Genomic DNA, 20,552 nt, shown 5'->3' with positions numbered 1-20,552 from the left:
TCATAGGCACATTTAAATGTTAAAGAAAGATTGAACTTGGATAATACTAACTTACTAATACTAATGTTGTTTTATATCTTTTACGCCTCTCTTATACTGTCTGCCCCTTTAAGTCAAATTCAACGGCAACTTCTGCGTCACAGAAAATCCCCACTTTACCGGTTGTGCTCGGTTGCGTGTGTGCTTTTCGTGTCGATCATGCGCACTAACACCTTAATTACGCTATTTCCGACAACACTCGAACGCAGCATGCAGTACTGTCTACAACACCTGTTTAACTCTGGTCGTTAAAAGTCCAGCTACCATTGTCATTAAGACATCAATTCCCACTATTCATTGCGCGCGTGTTCATGTCCTTCTCTGCGGTCATGGTAAACGCAAGCTCTCTGGGAGCTTGAGTCTGTTCGCCGTATCTCCCATTTTCCACAGGTTTCGCGAGATTTACATAGGCGGGTTGGTGTGTGGCAACATTTCTCTGCCAGACGAGGTGAACAATACTGAAATGAAATCTGCGTGAAGGTAATGGGGATATGTTCCGGAGGGAGAATAAGGCTATTAACGTCCGGTTGTTGCTGTCGTTTGTTACCTGCCGTCAGGGACACCGAGGAGCGGATGTAACGTTAGCTAGCCGCCTCCACTTATCTGACAGTAACATCTGCATTGAGGTAGAGCTAGGACAGCCGAGTGTAATGAAAACCTAACGTTACACTGTGAGGTGTAGTTGTGTTGGACAGGCATCACAGCATGACGTATCGTGTAGTTTATCGGGCTCGCTCATGTATGTAGCTAATGTAAGTTAAGTTATTTGGACCAACATGTAACCCGCAAAACGTTTCATACTGTAACAATTCGTCAGAGACAGTGAAATGGCTGGCACGATAGTCTTTTGAAGATGTGTTTTTAAACCGTAATGAGGCGAGAATTGTGCTACCAGCTGAGTAATCATGACAAGCTACATAGTCTAACCCTGAGTAGAAAACAGTGACCTCCATAGCTGTGTAGTTAAAGTGAAATACCCAGGAAGTTATTCCATCATGCTAATCTATTGGCTGCTGGAGTTGTCAGTCTCTGCTGAGCAGGCTGTCACATCTCTTCAAACAGGCCCGCCTCAGCTGAAGTGAAGGCCTTCCTCATGCTGTAGTGTACAGTACATGTGAAGTTTGGCAGCTGTCACGTTCACTCACATAATAACTGAACATTGCCCTGTCTTTCTCTTAATCAGTAGCCTTTGAATTTCTGGAGGCATGTCCAAGAAAAGGGGCAGGTATGTAGAAACAAAGCATCATGTATGTGCCATCACATGATGCCATTAATGGTGTTTTTATAATATAATGTATCGGTAAAACTGTAAAGTCACAAACACCAGGTATAATCTTCTGGAATTAACCAATAGCTAATATTTGACTTAGGTCTGGAATGAATGACAAAATTAATATTGCATTAAATAAACAGCTGCTTCTGAATAAGAAACATAGGTTATTTGAAGCAGCCTCAGTTTAATCTACAGTAACTTTTCAGAAATGTCTCAAATGCAAGTATTGTTATGTGATCAAAGACTAGACAGTTGCATGTCAAGTTACACAGTCTGATGTATTTGTGTAAGGTGCGGACTTTCATTCTGTTTTACCAGAAAGCGGAGTAGCGGGGAGCTGAGTGACACCTTGACCCCAGACCCAAACAGCATTCTGGGAGTCCGCATTCAGCATAACTGGCGCGAGAAGGGCAACCAGAGCAAGTGGAAGGGAACAGTACTGGACAGGCTTAGCGTGAACCCCTCTCTCTTTATGGTGAAGTATGACGGTTTTGACTGCGTCTACGGCATCGAGCTGTTCAAGGACGACAGAGTGTCGAACCTCCAAGTCCTGTCGGAAAATGTCGGTGAGTTAGTTAGCTTCTCTTTTAACCTGCACCAGCTAGCTTGATCAATTTATGTTTTAGACTCCAATGTGACCCAAGATATTTCATATAATAAAGGTGATGTGTTTATAGATTTCCTTGTGCCTTACATTCATATTGCATATCCTTTGTGGCTGTGTCTCCACAGTAAACAACAAGATCAAGATACCTCCAGGGGCGGAGGAGCTGGTGGGCAAAGCTGTAGAGCATCTCTTTGAAAAGGAGGACGGAGAGAAGAATGAGTGGAGAGGCATGGTCCTCTCCAGAGCGCCAATCATGACCAACTGGTATTATATCACTTATGAAAAGGACCCCGTTCTTTATATGTACCAGCTGTGGGACGACTATGCTGATGGAGACCTCAGGATTCTGCCTGAAGCAGGTACTGGTAATTTGAACATAACAAAGACAGATTGATACTCCTCAAAGCTTTATTAAGTGTTTGATAATCTTGTCCTAAGGCTCTATAGATTAAATGAATAGTGAATAATAGTGAATCATTTTTCCACTGTGGATGGTTTAATTTAATTTGCCATGGATACCATGTGAGCATGGCGGTCATGAAAGTCTGTATTTATCACTCATTGGGTCATATCAGTCTTCATCAGGGGGTTTGACTCCTAGTAACCAACAGGCAAAATTACTTATTTAAAAGTAAGGTCTTTCCGCAGCCATGGACACAGACACTCTTTACATTATGCTGTCAAGAGTGAACGTTTGTTGAAGTAAGTACTTGGAGTTTAAATCAGGAAGCAGGTTTTTCTTGGGGAGATTAGATATTCATGATCATGAAACAATTTTTTTCCACAGTAAAATAATGAGAGCCAAGACTCTAATTAGTTGTTTTGTCAGACAGCTGTTTCTGGAGAAGATCCAGAGGTAACGGGGATATTTGAGAATATTCTTATTATTTGGCACACATAAAAATTGACAGCAAGTATAATTTGGATAGTGAGCTATATCAGAATGCTGAGGCATTATGCAAGATACTACAGCCTTAAAAACAAAAATGTATTTAGTTATTTCAGTCTGTGAAGGCCTTTGTGTCCATGATTAATAACTAAGTCATGATAAAAAAAAATATAAGTATATATTGAGAGGATTCTTATACTTCTGAAGTCTGGAGAATGTTTTTTTTTTTCTTAATTTCTAAGCCTGTAAATTTATTAAAGTAATGGTACAATTGAGAAAATTATGTCACACACTTAGAGGAGAGGAAGCACTTTTCCTTATGTTTGTGATAAAGAGTAATGATTGGTGAACTGAGATGGATCATGTAAAGAATAATGCAGGGTCCTTTTGGTTTAATATTTTTCATGCATGTTTTGCTCAGAAACCAAATCAGACAACATTATTTTATACCCATTTTGGGATACTTTAAGTAGGTGGTTTTTGGTGACTTACGTATGTGCACATTTTCAAACTCACATGGATGTAACTCATATGTAATGCTAATGTTATATATCGTTTCACTCCTCAGAAAACAAGCACCTGTTGCCTGCAGACAGGAAGCCAGGAGAAGAGACGGAGAGTCTGGTGGGGAAACAAGTGGAGTATGTTACTGACAAGGGCGTCAAGAGAACAGGCCTGGTTATCTACCAGGTCCCAGCCAAGCCCTCTGTCTACTACATCAAATATGACGATGACTTTCATATCCATGTCTATGACCTGGTCAAAACCACCTAGAGATAGTGGACACTTGCTCTCACTCTCCAGCCTCCGTCCATCTGCTTCGGTTCCACTCATTGTTCTAATCTTGTTCTTCAAAGCCATGGCAGGGTTGAATAGTTAATATGCTTTACTGTTCAGAAGAAAGTGCAATCTGTATTTTTTTTTTTTTCTATATGCACAGCAGAACTGTAGCACCGCTATGCTTGGCTATTTCGAGGGGAGGGAGTCAGCGTGTTTTATTGTTGCTGCTCTACTTTATACTTTAAGTTTGGACAGTCCAAGATTGCACTGCACAACAGCTGCAAAGTGCAGTTGTTACTGCACTTGCATTGTTATCTCTGAGATACTCACTGATCTGTCCTTAAAGTAATTATCTTAATTAAATCCCTGTATGACCAACTTAGCTTCTCAAAATGTCCTTTTGAAGCCATTTTCATCTAAGTAACTAGTAAGCATGACATACACATTATATTTGGGATTAATGTCTTCCACTGAGGCACTTATCTAATGAAATGGGCCGGTAAATAGATGTACTGTATTTGTCTAACCATATCATCAAATTAAGTTAGTACTGGAAGGGATGAATGGAAGCAGCATTGTCAAATTATCTGAATGGGGCCCTTAGATTTTCTCAAGCCTTTTATTAATTTTCCTACATGAATTGTGCTCATGCGGAAATATACTCCTTTGCACCATGTTTAGTAATGTATCAGATCCTTTGCACTGGTGATGAAGATGCAGTTTGCTAAATTCTCATTTAAATTTGACCCCACACAAATCATAAAGTGCCTTCCGGCTTGCCATTCTGCAATATTGTACATACTTCATCTCCGACTATCTGCGCTCTCAGTGAATCATTGCGTATGAAGGCTGCTATTTGGTTTTCATTCAGAAGTGGTGACACTGACAGCTTAAGGAAAGTTTTGCAACCATCACTTTATGTTACTGCAGTGTTTTGCTCTTAATGCAGTATGAAAATGTTCTTTAAATATAACACACACCATCCTTTGGTTGTATAATCTCACTGTTGATATTGTGGGGAGCACTTTACTGTATAAAGTTTACATGTTTAGGTTATGATACGCTACATAGTTCCCCCCCCAAATGCTTTTTCCTTAAGAGCAAATGTGGCAGAATAAATGCTTTATATCATACGCATGAAGAAAAAACGAAAAGAAAAAAAAAAGTTGTGGCAATACAGATGACAGTATTTAATATGTACAACTTGTGTAAAATGCCTTGTAATGTTGCCTGTTGTGATTATCATTTATACAAATATCTCATCAAAACACCACCAGCTTTTAGTGAAAGGGTCATTCATATACATCAATTATCAACTGAATATTTAACAGGTATAATCAACTGACAAGTTTGTTGATGGTAACTAAATAATTCTGATTCTGGTCTTTATAACTTTGTCTCATGACGTGTATGCATCATACTCTGTCGCTAGTGTGTCCTAGTTGCTGAATTGGTCTTGGCCTTCTCAGCCTTCTTCGAGTCTTTTAGAAAATATAGTTATTTTTTTCTGTCAAAACTCTGCATGCATCATATGAACAGAGTGCCTGGAGATTTTCAAATTTTATTTTGACAGTAGAGAAGTGACAACGCGTGGCTGAATCAGTACTGTTCGTTTACCGACCTAAAAAAATAAAGGCTACCACTGTACATCACTGCCTGTGGTGCTGTGGAGTGTTTCTATGTTGTGTAAAGTGGAGTTACAAATGACTGTGCGCTCTTCTTCACGCTTTAAATCGCCTCCTGTTCTGAAGTTGTAGCAGCGTCAATTGGTGTCATTGTTTCATGAGTAATAAAGATTTTTGCACATTTGTTTGATCTTTTTCATTGATGCATGATCAACATGTGTTCTATTTTTGCCTTAATAAATCAAACTATAGACTGGACGTGTTTTAAGATCGATGTATTATTTAGTCACAAATGGTGAAACTGCATATATACACAACAGACATTATCTTCATAACATTTGGGTAGTTTGAGAACAAAGGGAAAAATACATTTTGCTTCCTAGCATTATGTACAATACAACTCCCAACCAATGCCACTAACATTTACAGTACCCACTTTTCATCTAACACTTTTTCTTTCATGGTGGGTGTTTCTTCTTTCTTGTGACTGGCTACAAGTTTTGAAGAAGTAACGTCATTTCTCAAGTGCAATATTCAAAAAGGCTGATAAATGTCAGGTTGTCCAGAGAGTTTCTGTTTACTTGGTGAGGTCCTTCAGGTACTGCAAACCCTGATTTGTGTATTCATTTGCTTTTGTTGGAGCCTCCGAAAGACTTGAAATTGTCCACCGCACTCCTGCAATAAAATACAAATCAATGGTTTTGGTTAAACACACAAAATATATACAAAACATTTAAGCTGTTAATCAATAGACAAATACTAATCTCAGAGTCATAATAGTGATGCTAAAATTGATTCCTGCCCCAGTGAAACACTAACAGTAGCACAGCATCTAACAGCTGAAGTGCATGACCACAGTTTACAATCTAGGTGCAAAAACAGAAACATGATATTAAAAGAAATGTTGTTTTTCATTCATTTCTTACCGGAGTTCCATGTCTGAACAGGGGAGAATTCAATCTTAGGCAAGGTTGGAAGCTGAGCCTGTAGAGAGAGAGGAACTGTTAGTTTGAGACAGCATAAAACATTACTTTGTTGTTATGAACATTATATTGAATTCACATTAAACCCTGTAACACTTAAAATAAAACAAATAAAATGAGATAATGAGGGAAATGTCAAAGATATAATTTCGACCCTTCACTCGGGACACTACTACTACAAAGGTCCAGTGTGTAATATTTCTGAGGCTCTATTGACAGAAATGCAATATAATATCCATAACTATAACTACAGTGGTGTATAAAGACCTTGCATAATGAACCATTATGTTTTTATTACCTTAGAATGAGACATTTATATCTACATAATAAGGGTGCTCCCATCGATAGGTCACCGATCATGGCTTTAACTAGTTTGATAGGTGGTCGGTAAAAAGGCCGATAAGAAAAGCCGATCAGATGATGCGATACTCGCCAGACAAATTTTCAATGGCAGCTAAAATGTTTCACCTCGCTGTGTGAGCGGTTTTCAAAGCTAGCTAGCACCAAAGTCCTTCTCAGACAAGAAGGGATTAATGCGCCCACATAATCATTTACAAGTAGAGCTGAGCAGCAATCAGACAAGTGGAGCAACACGCAGGAGTGATCATGTGAAACTGTCGCAGCTGTGCTCATCTCACTCACGCGCCACCCGCAACCGGAGTTTAACAGACACAGCGGGCAGAGAGAGAGAGACTGACCCTTCAGTGTGAGTTTCCTGATGCGGTGCCACTCAATCAGCTGACTGCCTCTCTCTCTCGGTTTTTGTTACAAAACGGAGACCTTCTGCTACGTTTCCGCCTCCCGTCCAGATTAAAACGGTGAATCAGAAGATGTTTGTTTGAAAACGCTGCTGACCCGGTGGACAAAACAGGACTTTATAAAACGATGACACTCACATTTGGCTTTGTGACTCGGTCTTATCAGTCATGCAAAGCAAAGACACGATGCGTTTTAGTTTTGGTATTTTTATTAAAATATAAGTACTGTGTAAATAACACAGTTAAGCCTAGCCTACTGTGCATGTCGCTGTATGTATGTTGCGACAACTCCCAGTCTGTTTTCCCCTGCCGTCTCTCGTACGAGAGTGGTGTGTGGTACCTGGTGTGGTTCTTGGTCTGTATTACTTTCTTCTTTCGCTCAATCGTCTGCTAAGGCGGAGTGACCATCTGCTTCGTGTTTACGCTGGCACGCGCATGCCCAGTGTAGCTACCTGAACGGCCACTAGTGTGTTTTCAGTCGTTTTAATATAGACAGAGATCAACTCTGATACGCAGCTGAAACGCTGCTGTGGACGGAGAAGATCGGTTTCGTTATAAAACTGTTTTAAAAACGTAGCAGTGTGGATGTAGCCTCACATTACCCCACTCCTCTCTCTACTCCTCTCATGTCAACCCTCCCGTTTTCCCCCAGATTCTCCCGTATTTTTCCGTTCTCACCCGGTATCCACCCGTTAAATGTTTCCCCGGAAATCTCCCGTATTTTTCACCTTTATGAAATCAAATAAAAACCTTCTCCGTATTTAAAGTGTTTGCTACTCTCTCCTCTGGTAAAGTCGGTGGCAGCATGTAAGATATGTAGACTGTGCTTGCTGCACAAGGATTAAAAATGAAAACAATCCACTGAAATAATATAAAGGCCTATAGCCTACTAATGGCAAACCATATGAAATTATAATGAATATAGTAGCCTATGTAATATTAACAATTGACAGTATAATATGGAATTTACATTGTAGCCTATTTTTATTTATTTAAATTTTCCTTATTTTCAAATCTCATTGAAGGCAGTTTTGACTCCCCTCTGTAGCCCTTCTCCCTCTATCTGCTCCTCTCTCTCCCCTAAAGCCCACAGAACCTGCCTGAGCTTTCCAGAACAAAAAGCAGCTACTTCAGAGTTTATCATCGACTCATGACGCCTGTGCTCCTTTATCTCCTAAATATTTTGGCTACAGCCTTTTTTGTTGCAGTTTTTATGGTTGTAGTAAATTTATAAAGATGCTGTTTGTTCTGTTTTTGTAGTTTATTCCACAGTAAAGCTATATTTGTTAAGCTAGAAGATGTTCACAGTAACCAGGCAAAGGCTGCAGTGGTTTAAGTCTCTAACACAGATTGAGCAGAATTTGTTGCCCATGTTTCCTGGTAATAAAATAAACAGTTGTCATTTCATGATACTTTATCATCTGTTAACTTTAACACTTAATAAATTGTTTTTAGGACCAATTAAATAAATATACAGTATACTGTATAATGCTACATGATAAATAAAAGGCTCCAAATAGACCCAGTGATCGGTATCGGCCGATGCTGCTTTCAGCAATCAGCCCAAAAAATCCTGATCGGAGCACCTCTACTACATAACCGCGGGCACCCCCTTTTATGGAGGTCGCTGTATTTTCTCATCATGTTTCTACCGTAGCCGTCAGCGAACAAACAGCGTGACAGAGCGCGTTTCGTCATCACGCCGTTCTTCTTCTGCTTGTGTAAGTCTGGTAGTGTAGACGTCTGTCACTACGTTGAATACGTACAAAGAAGAAGAAGAGGGAATAATAATAATAATAATAATAATAATAATAATATTATACAGTCTCTGAGTAGTCTTCTGGTTTATTAGAAGTAAGAAGAGAAGTGACATTTGGACAACTGAAGGAGCACACACATGTGTTATTTAGGAGGAGAGCCAACAGCCTGACTGAGTTGGGACAGACAGCACTCAGGGGACAGACCGCTGACGGCAGAAATCACAGATTTTGTGGATTTTCCCAGATGGAAGGCTATAACATTAATGTGGGACAGATGTTTTCAAAGCGGTGCTGAAGTTGTCCGTTTTCTGCTGGACAAGTAATTAACTTTGTTTGTCAGACTTTAGCGATGCAAATGAAAACTGTTGTTTGATAGCTTTAGCTAGAAGCTGGCCATAATCACAGAGAGCCGTGACATGTTTCCCCTGTCAGTGGTGTGAAACATGGATTAATTTCATGGCGCCTACTTATTCTCCAGCCTGTGGTTTGGCTTTGACGGTTACTTAGCGAGACAATCAGCTGATCAGTAACGTTAATTGGCAATAAAACCCTAAGGTTAGCTTAGAGCATGGAAGCATCAGCCAGCTAAACTTTTACTGACTGGTAGAAAAACCATTTATTGTTAGTTGGATTGGTTTATTCTCCAGCGCTGTGCTTTGGCGTTTGGTGTTACGTTAGTTGGATTAATTTTATGTAGTGACTCTCTCTCTCTCTCCAGCGCTCTGTTTTTGGCTTTGTATGTTATGTTCGTGAGAATCAGCTGATCGCTAATTGGCAATAAAACGGCAGCTTCCAGCATCGAAGCTCAGATCAGCCAGCTAAACTTTGAAAAAATATGTAGTTGGATTGTAATTTCATGTAGTTCTTCTCCAGCACTCTGTTATGGCTTTGTTACGTGGACAGAAATGCGCCGTTACCTTCCTGAGACAAACAGCTGATGAATATTATTGGTAATGAAACGGTAACAGTAGGGAAGCTCAGACCAGCAGCTAAACTTCACATTTTACTACCCTGGTGGAAAACATGTATTTCTTTTTACTGCTAATGGTGATATATAACAAGAGCGTGCGCCTATCAAGTGACCAATAATAAATACTTTCCAAATTTGCATTAAAAAAAACATATGAGCTATTGCTTCCCACTGTGCACACAAATATGTAATTTGTACTTTCACATGCTAAATGCCCATTAAAAACTTTAGCTATACTGCTCGCTTGGGTAGGGGAGGAGGGTGCGATTCACAACCCTCACCACTAGATGTCACTAGAACTTACACACTGAACCTTTAACATCATGGGGTTAAATAGTGTGCCATACCTGCCAGTGGCAATAATGATTGAGGATTGACAGATTGGTGCTTCACTGAAAACTTGGAAAAGTCATATTACTCCTGAGTTACACCAGAATAGGAATATATAAAGCACATATTGAAAAATCATTGGGTTATTTGGTAGAAAAAAAACATAGTGAAAACTAGTTATCAACTACTTACACTAAGATGTCTACTGAAAATCAGAATCAGTTTTATGAGATCTGGAATAAACCAAAGCTGCGTACTTATTGTCAAATTATTTAAAAAAAAAAATTAGTTATTTTAATGAAAATTGTGCTCTTTATAAGGTGTACTTATGTACAGATTAGAGCTGGTATACTGCCCATTTCACACTGAAAGGGTTTGGTACAATGAGAAGAAAGTCAAATTTACCGTGTGTGATCACATATAAATAAAGAGTGAGCATAATTAAATTTTTTACTGTCCTTTGTACTGTAAATTTCATGATCTTTTGTTTAATGACATGAAGCATACACGTGAGTTACTGGATATGAATGACTCACATTATCTGAAATAGTTGTTTAAAAGAGAGAACTTCAATTTGGCAGCTTATTTAGTGACTCCATGAGAGTTCAGGAAGAAAACCTTGTATCTGCAAGCAGTGGATGATTACTATTGTTAAATCATCTGGACTGGTTTGAAGACAACACAGCTGGAAACTGTTCACTTTTGTGACAGTATTCCCCCTCTTGTAAATGTGTCTCATAATCCCATAAGTGGTGGGCCATGAGATGGCAGGACACTTAATTGAAATCCAACCCATTCATTTCGTGTGTGTGAGTCAAAAGCACTGTCAGGGGTGTCTACAGCATTGGCCTATTTGCCTAGTGTAGGCCCATTTCTACAAACATGGATACAAATGTGTCTGCTTGACATATTTTCCATCCTTGTATTGTATTATGCCTACTAGCCCAGATCCAGGGCCGCCCTTGATCAGAACTACACTTAAACAATGCATCTTATCTGTACCTCCAGGCCAAAGTACTTCATCCATTCCTCTATGGCAGGGGGTATTGCAGCCTTGGCTTTCCCCAGGGCCTCTGAGCCCTGCTCACTGCTTCCCAGCAGACCAGAGTCACAGGCGACGTAAAGAGCTCCTCCTGCAATGGTCACCTTGGTGGCCAGTCTGAAAATGAAACAACAGAGACAGTCAGGTTATAAACCAGGATTACACACCCCTGTATCCAGTCGAAAACACGATTACACGCTACTATTACTACAGTACACCACTTAAGAAGAAGTTACCGGTTAACGTTAGTAAGCTATTTATAAAACATTAGCGAACGAAGAAAATCGACTTAAATTTGACCAACGTCCATTCATATATTTATGGAATAAAATATAGTTATTGGGTCAACTAACTAACAATCAAACCACTAAGAAAGCTAAATGGTAACATGACAGCTGGAAAGCTCTCGAGCAGACTAACAGTTAACTTAGCCTCAGGTAGCTAACTGGCTAACTGAATAGCTAGCACCGACAGCATCACTGACTTAACGGGAATTACGAGTGAAATTAAAAATACTAACTTCAATACGGGCAAAATCTTTGCAGCCATGGTTCACAGCGGTGTAGTTTCCTTTTACGTACTGCTATTAACGTTCCGCCTATTATGAGCTGGGGTGAAAGCTATCCAGATACACTGAAGGACGACCCTGCCTGAGTCCTGTACACAGGGGTTGTGTCAATAAAGTTGCCCTTTCAAAAGCTAGCGCAAACGTTATTTAAGAGCAGCAGATTCGTAACCCTCTTTTTATTCATTTATATCTTTATAGTCATATTAATTACAATTTGACGCCTTCATTTAAAGGAAGTGCTTTTTGAAACACCTGACATATACAATTTGTAATTTGTATCTCAGGACTTGATCAGCTATCTGAACCTCGACGTCCAAGTGAACACACCCCGTTCATTCATGGCCAAGAGCAAGAGAGGAGGGATTTACGTTAAGTTGCATAAATGGCATTTTTCACATTCTCGTGCAAGGCAGTTTGGCAACAGATTTGAAGTCTGGACTCATTACTAAACACTCAAAGCTGCTGAAAAACAACTACTATCACGTTTACAAAAGGTTACAAAATGGGAACTTTTACAAAAATCTTATTAGCAAGTTTATTTGTTGTTTTCCTAGCTGTCAAGTGGACTGCACCCAGGTTTGACGCAGGTAAGAGATACTCTTGCAAGAACAAAGGGAATGTGATTTGAACTCTTGTAACATGCCTATTTTTAATATTCAATAACTACACTGTTATGAGCTGTAGCGTCTCCAAAATCACCTCACATGTCAGTGATCTCCTGCTTGTGATACTACAGCACTTAGTATGCAGAAATATAGTTTTGCATAATTTTGGGGAATCTGGAACTCTCTTTCCCGATTATTCCAACAACACATGAATGCAACTTTAGCTTTACATTTACATTTACATTTAACCTACTCATTTGGCAGACGCTTTTATCCAAAACGACTTACATTTGAGAAACAACATACAAGGATCCACAAAACATCAAATACAGCACAAGATCTACAATTGATAATACATACTAGTAAGAACACTAATAAATACTAGTAAGAGCTAATAGCACATATCGCATCAATTGGGTAAATACCTAGGGAAAGAAGTAACAAAAAGTGCAATCAATACAAGATGATTGTGAGGGGATATAAAAAGAAGGGCACAGGAAGTGCATGTTAGAGGTTAGGAGTTAGAGGTGTTACAGGTTATTCATTGACAGCTTGGTGTGAAACACGCTCAGTTGATTAGGGGGCAAGATTGTCTACGCAACAGTAACTATTCATTAGTGGGAGAGTCTAAAGAAATCATCTAAGGATAAAGAAACTTCTTAAAATAGAACACTGAATCTCGGTATCATATTTGGCAAACAATTGTATTTGCACAAATGTTTGTTCTTTCTGAATTGGAGTAAATATAAACTCAGGACACTTGGGAGGATTATGATGAACAAAATTCCATACCATGTATAATCCCAAATCACAAGGGTTAAAAACACATTAACATTATTTAAAATGCTCAAATATAATTCATCTTTAATCAGCAGTCTCCATGCCACGCTTGAATATGGACCTTGTAAACCCATCATGTGAATGTTTAAGTGACGGGATGCTGTACATGTTTACTGCTCTGCATTGCATAAAATATCTGTGTGTAATATGATGATGAAGTTCAGTGTTCCCCTGGGGAAATTTAGGAAAGGAAGCACAAACTGAGCGAGTAATTGGTGATAATCTGACATGCTTTCTGCCTGTGACTGAGCAGACAGAGAACATTTGTCCATTTTGCGAGGATGCAATGTGCAGTCAAGATTCCAAAAATAATGAAATTATATGGTTTGAGTCAATGGGGTAGTGTTAATGTACTTGCATATCCCCGTGTTCAGTTTTGTAACATTGTCACCTTGTAAAAAAAACTACTACCACAGTTGATACAACAGCTTAATGAAGATATTAATGTGACATTTCATATGATGGCATTTTACAAATGGAGAGTGAAACTTGATGGTTTGTTTGAGATGCGCTCTGCATCTAAAGACATTATCGTAGGAGTGCAGTTTTGCATGAAATTGCAGCAAATTCTTAACTTTCTTGTATTTTTACATGTGGAAATAACGGGGGAACCAAGTGTGGTTGGTGACAAAACAAAATGACAAAAAAAGTATACATACTTATTAGTTAGTTTTTCTGGGGCACAGCCGGACCTCACTGATACAAACTGTACAAAACCACAACTTTATAAGCTGATTTAGGTGAAACTGGATAATATGTTATGTAGAAAATATTTTCTGGTTTTCCCTCTGATGTCCTCTGGCTGCTCTGCCTCACCTCTGTGATTTATGGAGTTTCCTGATAGGCCGATAGCTTTACTTGTTGCATTTTATAAATGGACAATGAATGATTTGAATGATGGTATTTTTTAAGTTGCACTCTGCATCTAAAGACATACAACGGTGCATTATCGTAGGAGTGCAGTTTTGCATGTAATTTCAGCAAATTCTTATCTTTTTCGTGTTGAAATAACAAGAGGACAAAGTGTGGTTGGTTGTACATTAAACCTGGATCTGAAGGAGTGATCAAGGCACTGAATGAGTTTCTACTGGTTACCTGGGCAGAAAACAGTGCAGAGTAATAAATAAACACAGTATCTGACTATTTTATCACAAAGGGGACATATGATGTTTTGAGTCCAATGAGCAATGAGTCAAAGTCGAGAAGTTTTATTATGTTGAAACAACATATAGTAGACTTTTGAGTGGTTTATCTTTCTATGGTAAATGCTTACGTGCTGAAAAAATCATTATGTTGAAACAAAATATGGTGGACTTTGATTGGTTTATCTTTTATCAGTGGAACTCCACTTAAATGTTTATTCATTTACATCAATTTACATCTGTGTTTACAGCTAATATGAGTATATCTAATGTGTGTTTCATGTGTCTCACAGAATCTCTCAAAGGTGCCAGGGTATTGGTGACTGGGGCCAGTACGGGTATTGGTGAACAAATTGCATATCACTATGCCCGCTTTGGAGCCCAGGTAGTAATTACAGCAAGGCGGGAGAAAGTGTTACAGCAGGTCAGTGAACTTGGCAACATACAAATGGACTCAAAGCTCAGACCAATACATCATGCCTGGTTAATTACAAACATTCACTTGTTTGAAGTGCCACGAGTGTTCTCTATTTTGCAACTGCATTGGCCAGTTGATCCGTTCTTTCTGATCTTTGCTTACAGGTGGCAGAGAAGTGCCTGAGTTTGGGAGCCCAGAAAGCTCTGTACATAGCAGCAGACATGGCCAGTGAGTCAGACCCTGAAAAGGTGATAAATTTTGCTTTGGAAAAGCTTGGAGGGTTGAATTACCTAGTTCTCAACCACATTGGCCCTAGCCCCTTCAGCATGTGGGAGGGAGATGTGGAGCACACCAGGTGGCTGATGAAGGTAGTGCAGCATTTTCATGGTCTATATTAGCACATAAAATGAGGGCTATGCACTGATCTCTGTATTTGCACGTGTGTGTGTGTGTGTGTGTGTGTGTGTGTGTGTGTGTGCGTGCTTTTCAAAGGTCAATTTCTTCAGCTATATTCAGATGGCTTGGAAAGCTTTGGCCTCCCTTGAGCAAAGTAAAGGATCACTGGTGATTGTTTCATCACTTTTAGGTTGGTTTACCACATCATTTACATACACATTTTAAGTCAGCAAACCATATGCCTATACATGCATTATTACTTGCAAATATTTTTCGCCCATTAATTACAAATAACGTATAGTTTGGCCTGATTATATAAATAATAACCATATGTTATGTTACATAGTTTATGTTTTATACTTTAAACTTCCCTTGTATCGCACTATTTTATAATAAAGTTACAAAGTGCATTACCAGGAAGAGTAAAATGAAAATAAAGAATACTTGGACTAAAACCATTTTGAAAACATGATGAAAAATGTTAAGTTTCCAAGTCCATTTCTTTCTGACCACTTACAATAGGGTTTCTTACTAGGAAAAAAACACAAAACACTTTCCCACTTTTTCTACTATAATACTCGAGCTGCTGAAGAAGATCATGTCATGTGATCAAAAGCTCCAGAACAGCTACTAAATAGATCTCAAGGTCAGATTGTTTAGTCACATGTTGAAAAATACTGAAATTATTGAAATATTTTAAATACTGTATTTTCCTAATCTCACTTGTGTTTTAATTTGCTATTTCATGGTTTAAAATGTGCCACTCATTATAGTAAGGATTTGAGTTTGGCAGATGAGTTTATAAATAGTCCTAACCACTTGTAAATGTTGTACTTATGTATAGTGATCCTAATTCTAAGGTTATTTGTAATTTGTAAGTGTGCACTTGTTAAAATCAAATGTGCAAGTAGTTTTAAATGAGGCCCCTTAAAAGGCCACAATAGTTTCTGACAAGATTTTGTTGGAAAACCTTATCGATGCTTCACAGGTAAAATGTCCAGTCCCTTCGTAGCACCGTATACCTCAACAAAATCTGCCTTGAATGGTTTCTTTGGGGCCTTTTATCATGAGCTTGCTATGAAGAGGAGCAATGTGTCCATCTCTATATGTACACTGGGGCTCATTGATACTGAATCAGCTATGGAGAAAGTCAGGTTAGTCAAGTTTACAATGAGTGTTATTAACCAAAGTGTCACACAGCAAAATGATCACTGATACTTACATACTGATATGCTGCAACTTATTTGGCTTTTTTTTACTACTGTTATCCACAGTAGTTAAGAGCAGTATTTTTCTGTACCCCAGGGGAGTCACTAATGTTCCAGCCTACCCTGCCACAGATGCCGCCTTGAACATCATCATTACAGGAGCTACAAGACAGCCGGAGCTCTTCTACCCTTGGTTCACCCAGGTTATAATTCTTACCAAAGACTGGTTCCCTTCCATCACAAACTATATCATCCAGAACTCCTACAACTACAGCCCATGAGAAACATTCTGCATCTGCAGTACCATTATGCATGTTCTAGATTAAATACATGGTTTATTGTTTGGTTAGATCTTCATATTTATCTGACATTGATACACTGGGCATGATGATGCTGTAGACAGCCTTGTCTGTGATTAATAAATTCCACTATCCTAATTTACCTTTTGCCTGTTTTGGGGGTATTTTTGCCCTCATTTAATAGTGGATGGTTGTGATGTGACAGGAAAGAAGGGGAGGGAAAGGGTGGGAATGACATGCAACAAAGGTTATCTAGCTGGAATCGAACCTGAGATGTTGTTATCAGAGTATAAGGTCTTAAAACACTTAAGCCACCTGGACACAAAGAAATATCACAGCACAAAGAACAATTATCAACTCCGCAACTACGTATTAGTAAGGCTTTATAATTTAAAAGTAATAATAATTTTTAAAAAATGATAACACAAATAGTTTTTTTAAAAATGTATTTTGTAATCAAAACATTCAGTCATACCAGCCACTCATAAGGATCAAGTACATGCTCAATACTGTAAAGAGGCTTTAATCTGAATGGAACAGTACTTTAAATGTCCACATGAGGGCAGTAGTACCAAAGTAGTGAAGTAAGTAAGATTACTTATCTATCTACAGCAACCAGCGAAGTGCATAGTCTGTTAATAAAAATCCTTAATAGGAATCCTTAATTTGATTTGAAATATTTTTATCTAAATATTGTAATAAAATATATATATAAAGGACCAGTGTGTTCACATTTTGAATCATCCGATTTTAAAATTTCCTTTTTTTTTTAAAACCTCCATCACCATATCAATCCTCAACCCTCCCTGTTCTTTTTCCTGAGTTCACTGTTCTCTACCCCTGGGTTCCTCTCCATCTCCATTCTTCTCTGTTTCATTTAGTTTCTTCTTTCCAAAGCTGGCCACAGTAGGCGTTGCAGACTTCCTACAGAGCAGGACTTTCTCAGTGGGTTCCTTTGTGTCTTTGTTCATCATCCCTCAAAAGCACCGCAGGCTTCCTGTGAAGCTGTTGGCTCAATCCGTCCTGGTGGTCTTTTCTTTATTGTAATACACCCTAGAGGTTGTACCCTGCTGATAGAATGGATTTCTACTGTATAGTGAGTTGTCAATGTCAAAAGAAATGCCTTGCTAAAAATTAGAGTGTGATTTGAAAAGTTGAGAAACAAAAAGTAGAGCACTTTCTCTTTGATGTATATAAATGACTCTCCTAGAGCAAGAAGAAGTGGCCTTGAATCTGTAATATAAAAGTTTGCACCGTTCTCCTGCACTTTGCTTTTTTCTTGTCGTCTTTTGATTGATATGACTGATGGGAGACGTTATTGGAATACATGTTCTCTTTGTCCTTATCTTGACATGAGATAAGGACACAATGATCTGATTTGATTGTGGAGATGGTATAATCTCCCTGCAGGTGCCGTGGTAAGAAATAAAAAACCTCTCTTCCTTCCTCTCGCTCCTTCTGTCTCTCTCTGTCACACACACACAAATATGGTGGGGCCTCCTGGGGAGGAGAGCAGGCATGGCCTGGGAGAACAGCCAGAAACACCTGCAACAGATTAGTGTTCCTAATGCTAGGTAATAAATCCTCTCACCTTCTCTAGAATCTCCATCTCCTTCAAGCGTAGACCTTATAGGCTGAAGACCATCCACCCACCACACTCACTGTAACACACAAAAAATATAGTGTCAAACACTCAAACCTTGATACATCTATAGATATATATATATATTGTCTTTCTCTGTTATTTTCTACTGCTGCAAATTAAACTACTCTACGCTTGCATATTCTCTATCTTGTTGGTTCAGTATAACTGAGGTTCTCCCCCAGGGTTGTAGACTGGGCTCTATATTAAGATCAAACATTTTCATTATGACTGCAAACAACCAAGGCCAAGACCAAAGCTGGCTCAGCTCGGCAGGCTTTACTTACTACACATAAAACTTGAAAGGTGGCAGACTGATTGGCCAATTGGACTCTTACCCACAGAGGTTTGTAATGGAGGTTGAATTCTGCTTTAATATCCGTGATACAGCATATTATTAAATCTCTATGTCGACAGATAAAGAAAGACTATCTGTATATGTGCTACAGTAGTAAAATCAAATGACATGTAAAAAAGGCCGTATCCTTTTTCCAGATAGCATACAGTGTCCTCGCTTTTATGTTTACACGTTTGCTGAAGCTGCAGAAATGTCATGTTTCAGACCATAAATAGTCACCTATCCATGGCGATAGTAGAGTGCACCTCAACCATCATGCGCCAGTCCCAATTTATGATGCTTTCTTGTCCTGCTTCTTTGAGCACAAAGGACACTGCTCCACAAATCTCCGTCCAGCTTCATCCCTCAGTTACTTTGAGCACTACAGAAAGAGCGGCCTTGATGCACACACACATACATCATGTCATGCATGTTTGCTGACTTGTGTGTAGTGTGTGTGTGTAACACTTATCACCCACCGACTTATAAATGGATGACCAACTGATGAGAACAGGACTTAGGAGCCTCCTGTGTGAAGGTGGAAGTGGGGGTGGCAGAGTACACTGTAAAAAGGTAACACATGATGTATGTGACACAATGACAGTACTCCAGAAAAGAAGATGTAAGGAGCAATTGAAAGTTATTACTGCAAGAGACTTAGCACAAAAAAATATAAATAATTACTGTAATTTAATAAATGTACTTTCATTTTATTGGTCTCTCAACTGTACTGCTTTTAGTTAAATGCATTCATAAAATAATAAAAACAAATGTGGTGCCCTCTGATGGAGGGTGTCCAGGGTGTACCCCGCCCGATGTCAGCTGGGATTGGCTCCAGCCCCCCGCAACCCTGTATGCAGGAGAAGCGGTTGATGATGGTTGGATGGATGGACAAATGTGGTCATTAAATAAATACATCAACATTTTGTTCAAAATACTGTTTTCTATCTGAGAATTACATGAAAAGATTAATACCACTCATATTTTTGATAGTAAGAATATAGCTGGAGGCAGCAGCCGGTTAGCTTAGCTTGGCATAAAGATCAGTTACATGAGTCTCCACTGATTCCTTGACAACTGGTCCCAAGAAATATTCAGCACATAGGCCTTTTTAAAATGGAAAATTAACATTTTTACACTTACTTTACAGTTAGTTTTAGAGGTGTTGGTAGGCAGATTTTGATTCCATTGGATAGAGCCAAGCTAGCTGTTGCCAGTCATATGTTAATCTAACTTAAGCTAACCAGTTCCAGCTACATATTTAAATGACAGATAAGCGAGTGTTATCAATCTTCTTAGAATATACTATATGTGTATACTGTATTAGATTGGAAATGTGAATTATTTTGAAGCTGCAAGACCTACTGAGGAGTTGCTGCTGCATAAAACAAACAAATATGTGAACATGTGTTCTGTACATGTTCACATATTTGTACAACTCAAGTAGGTTTGTCTTTGTAGGCTGCTGGTAGGAAAATTCCATAAATAAATTGCAAATTGTCTGTGGAATAAATGTTGATCTAAAATCATTAAGTTGAAACTGGCTATTGCTCTACGTAGCTCGTGTGAGCTGATTAATGTTTAAAAGAATGTTAATCTTCCTGAATACTGAGCTTGTGCATGACCTCCAAAAAGTTTTCACAAAACATTGCTCTATGATAACAAAAGGAGAGAGCGAGCAAGAGAGACAAAGGGGGAGGGGACGGGGGGATGAAAACCTATGAAAGGGAGCGTCAGTGTGAATAAAAACTGTGGGTGTGAGAGGTGGCTGAGGTGGCCCTGTGACCCCTGACCTCCTTCCCCCAGGTCCATTGAGAGTAGCACAATGGTTGACACCTGTGTCCTTTCAGTACTGGCACTATTATTATTTACATCAGTCAGTGGGAGCTAGAGGGACAGACAGAAAGAGGCCAGAGGTGCTGTGAAGCAGAGTGCACCAGCCTCATGCCAACAACACCCCCTCTTCCCTTCTCTCTTTCAAAGACAGGTGCCCTTCTATCTCTCCCTCTCTCTGTCTGCCAGTCTCTTCCTCTTTAATTAT

The 20,552-nt window shown here is 39.0% G+C and overlaps 3 protein-coding genes across 6 annotated transcripts; 2 read left to right on the top strand and 1 right to left on the bottom strand.

Moving 5' to 3' along the window:
• Positions 1–271: 271 nt before the first annotated feature.
• Positions 272–5,240, top strand: LOC119900900 (spindlin-1-like). 4 transcript variants are annotated; one of them, XM_038716216.1, is made up of 5 exons: positions 272–487; positions 1,223–1,264; positions 1,631–1,878; positions 2,045–2,278; positions 3,377–5,240. In XM_038716216.1, the coding sequence occupies exons 2-5, from the start codon at positions 1,245–1,247 to the stop codon at positions 3,580–3,582; spliced, it is 708 nt and encodes a 235-aa protein (XP_038572144.1). In that variant the 5' UTR covers positions 272–487; positions 1,223–1,244; the 3' UTR covers positions 3,583–5,240. The 4 variants fall into 4 exon arrangements, with proteins under 4 accessions (XP_038572144.1, XP_038572143.1, XP_038572142.1 ...); XM_038716215.1 differs by having other exon boundaries at positions 272–519; positions 1,226–1,264; XM_038716214.1 differs by having other exon boundaries at positions 274–519.
• A 233-nt stretch (positions 5,241–5,473) lies between these two features.
• micos13 (mitochondrial contact site and cristae organizing system subunit 13) lies at positions 5,474–11,736 on the bottom strand. The gene is made up of 4 exons (XM_038716218.1): positions 11,577–11,736; positions 11,017–11,173; positions 6,140–6,197; positions 5,474–5,888 (listed from the first exon to the last, which is right to left on the bottom strand). Exons 1-4 carry the CDS (start codon positions 11,603–11,605, stop codon positions 5,791–5,793), a joined length of 342 nt encoding a protein of 113 aa, XP_038572146.1. The 5' UTR covers positions 11,606–11,736; the 3' UTR covers positions 5,474–5,790.
• A 239-nt stretch (positions 11,737–11,975) lies between these two features.
• Positions 11,976–18,314, top strand: hsd11b1la (hydroxysteroid (11-beta) dehydrogenase 1-like a). Its single transcript, XM_038716213.1, has 6 exons — positions 11,976–12,211; positions 14,505–14,635; positions 14,794–14,997; positions 15,122–15,215; positions 16,014–16,179; positions 16,331–18,314. The coding sequence occupies exons 1-6, from the start codon at positions 12,127–12,129 to the stop codon at positions 16,512–16,514; spliced, it is 864 nt and encodes a 287-aa protein (XP_038572141.1). The 5' UTR covers positions 11,976–12,126; the 3' UTR covers positions 16,515–18,314.
• Positions 18,315–20,552: the final 2,238 nt, after the last annotated feature.

The sequence above is a fragment of the Micropterus salmoides genome, unplaced genomic scaffold (genome assembly GCF_014851395.1).
Source record: "Micropterus salmoides isolate LMB-PRFRI ecotype aquatic unplaced genomic scaffold, ASM1485139v1 Ms_hic_scaffold_13, whole genome shotgun sequence".
Taxonomy (NCBI): Eukaryota; Metazoa; Chordata; class Actinopteri; order Centrarchiformes; family Centrarchidae; genus Micropterus; species Micropterus salmoides.
Note: the sequence above shows the minus strand (reverse complement) of the source record. Positions and strands in the feature narration are given on the sequence as shown.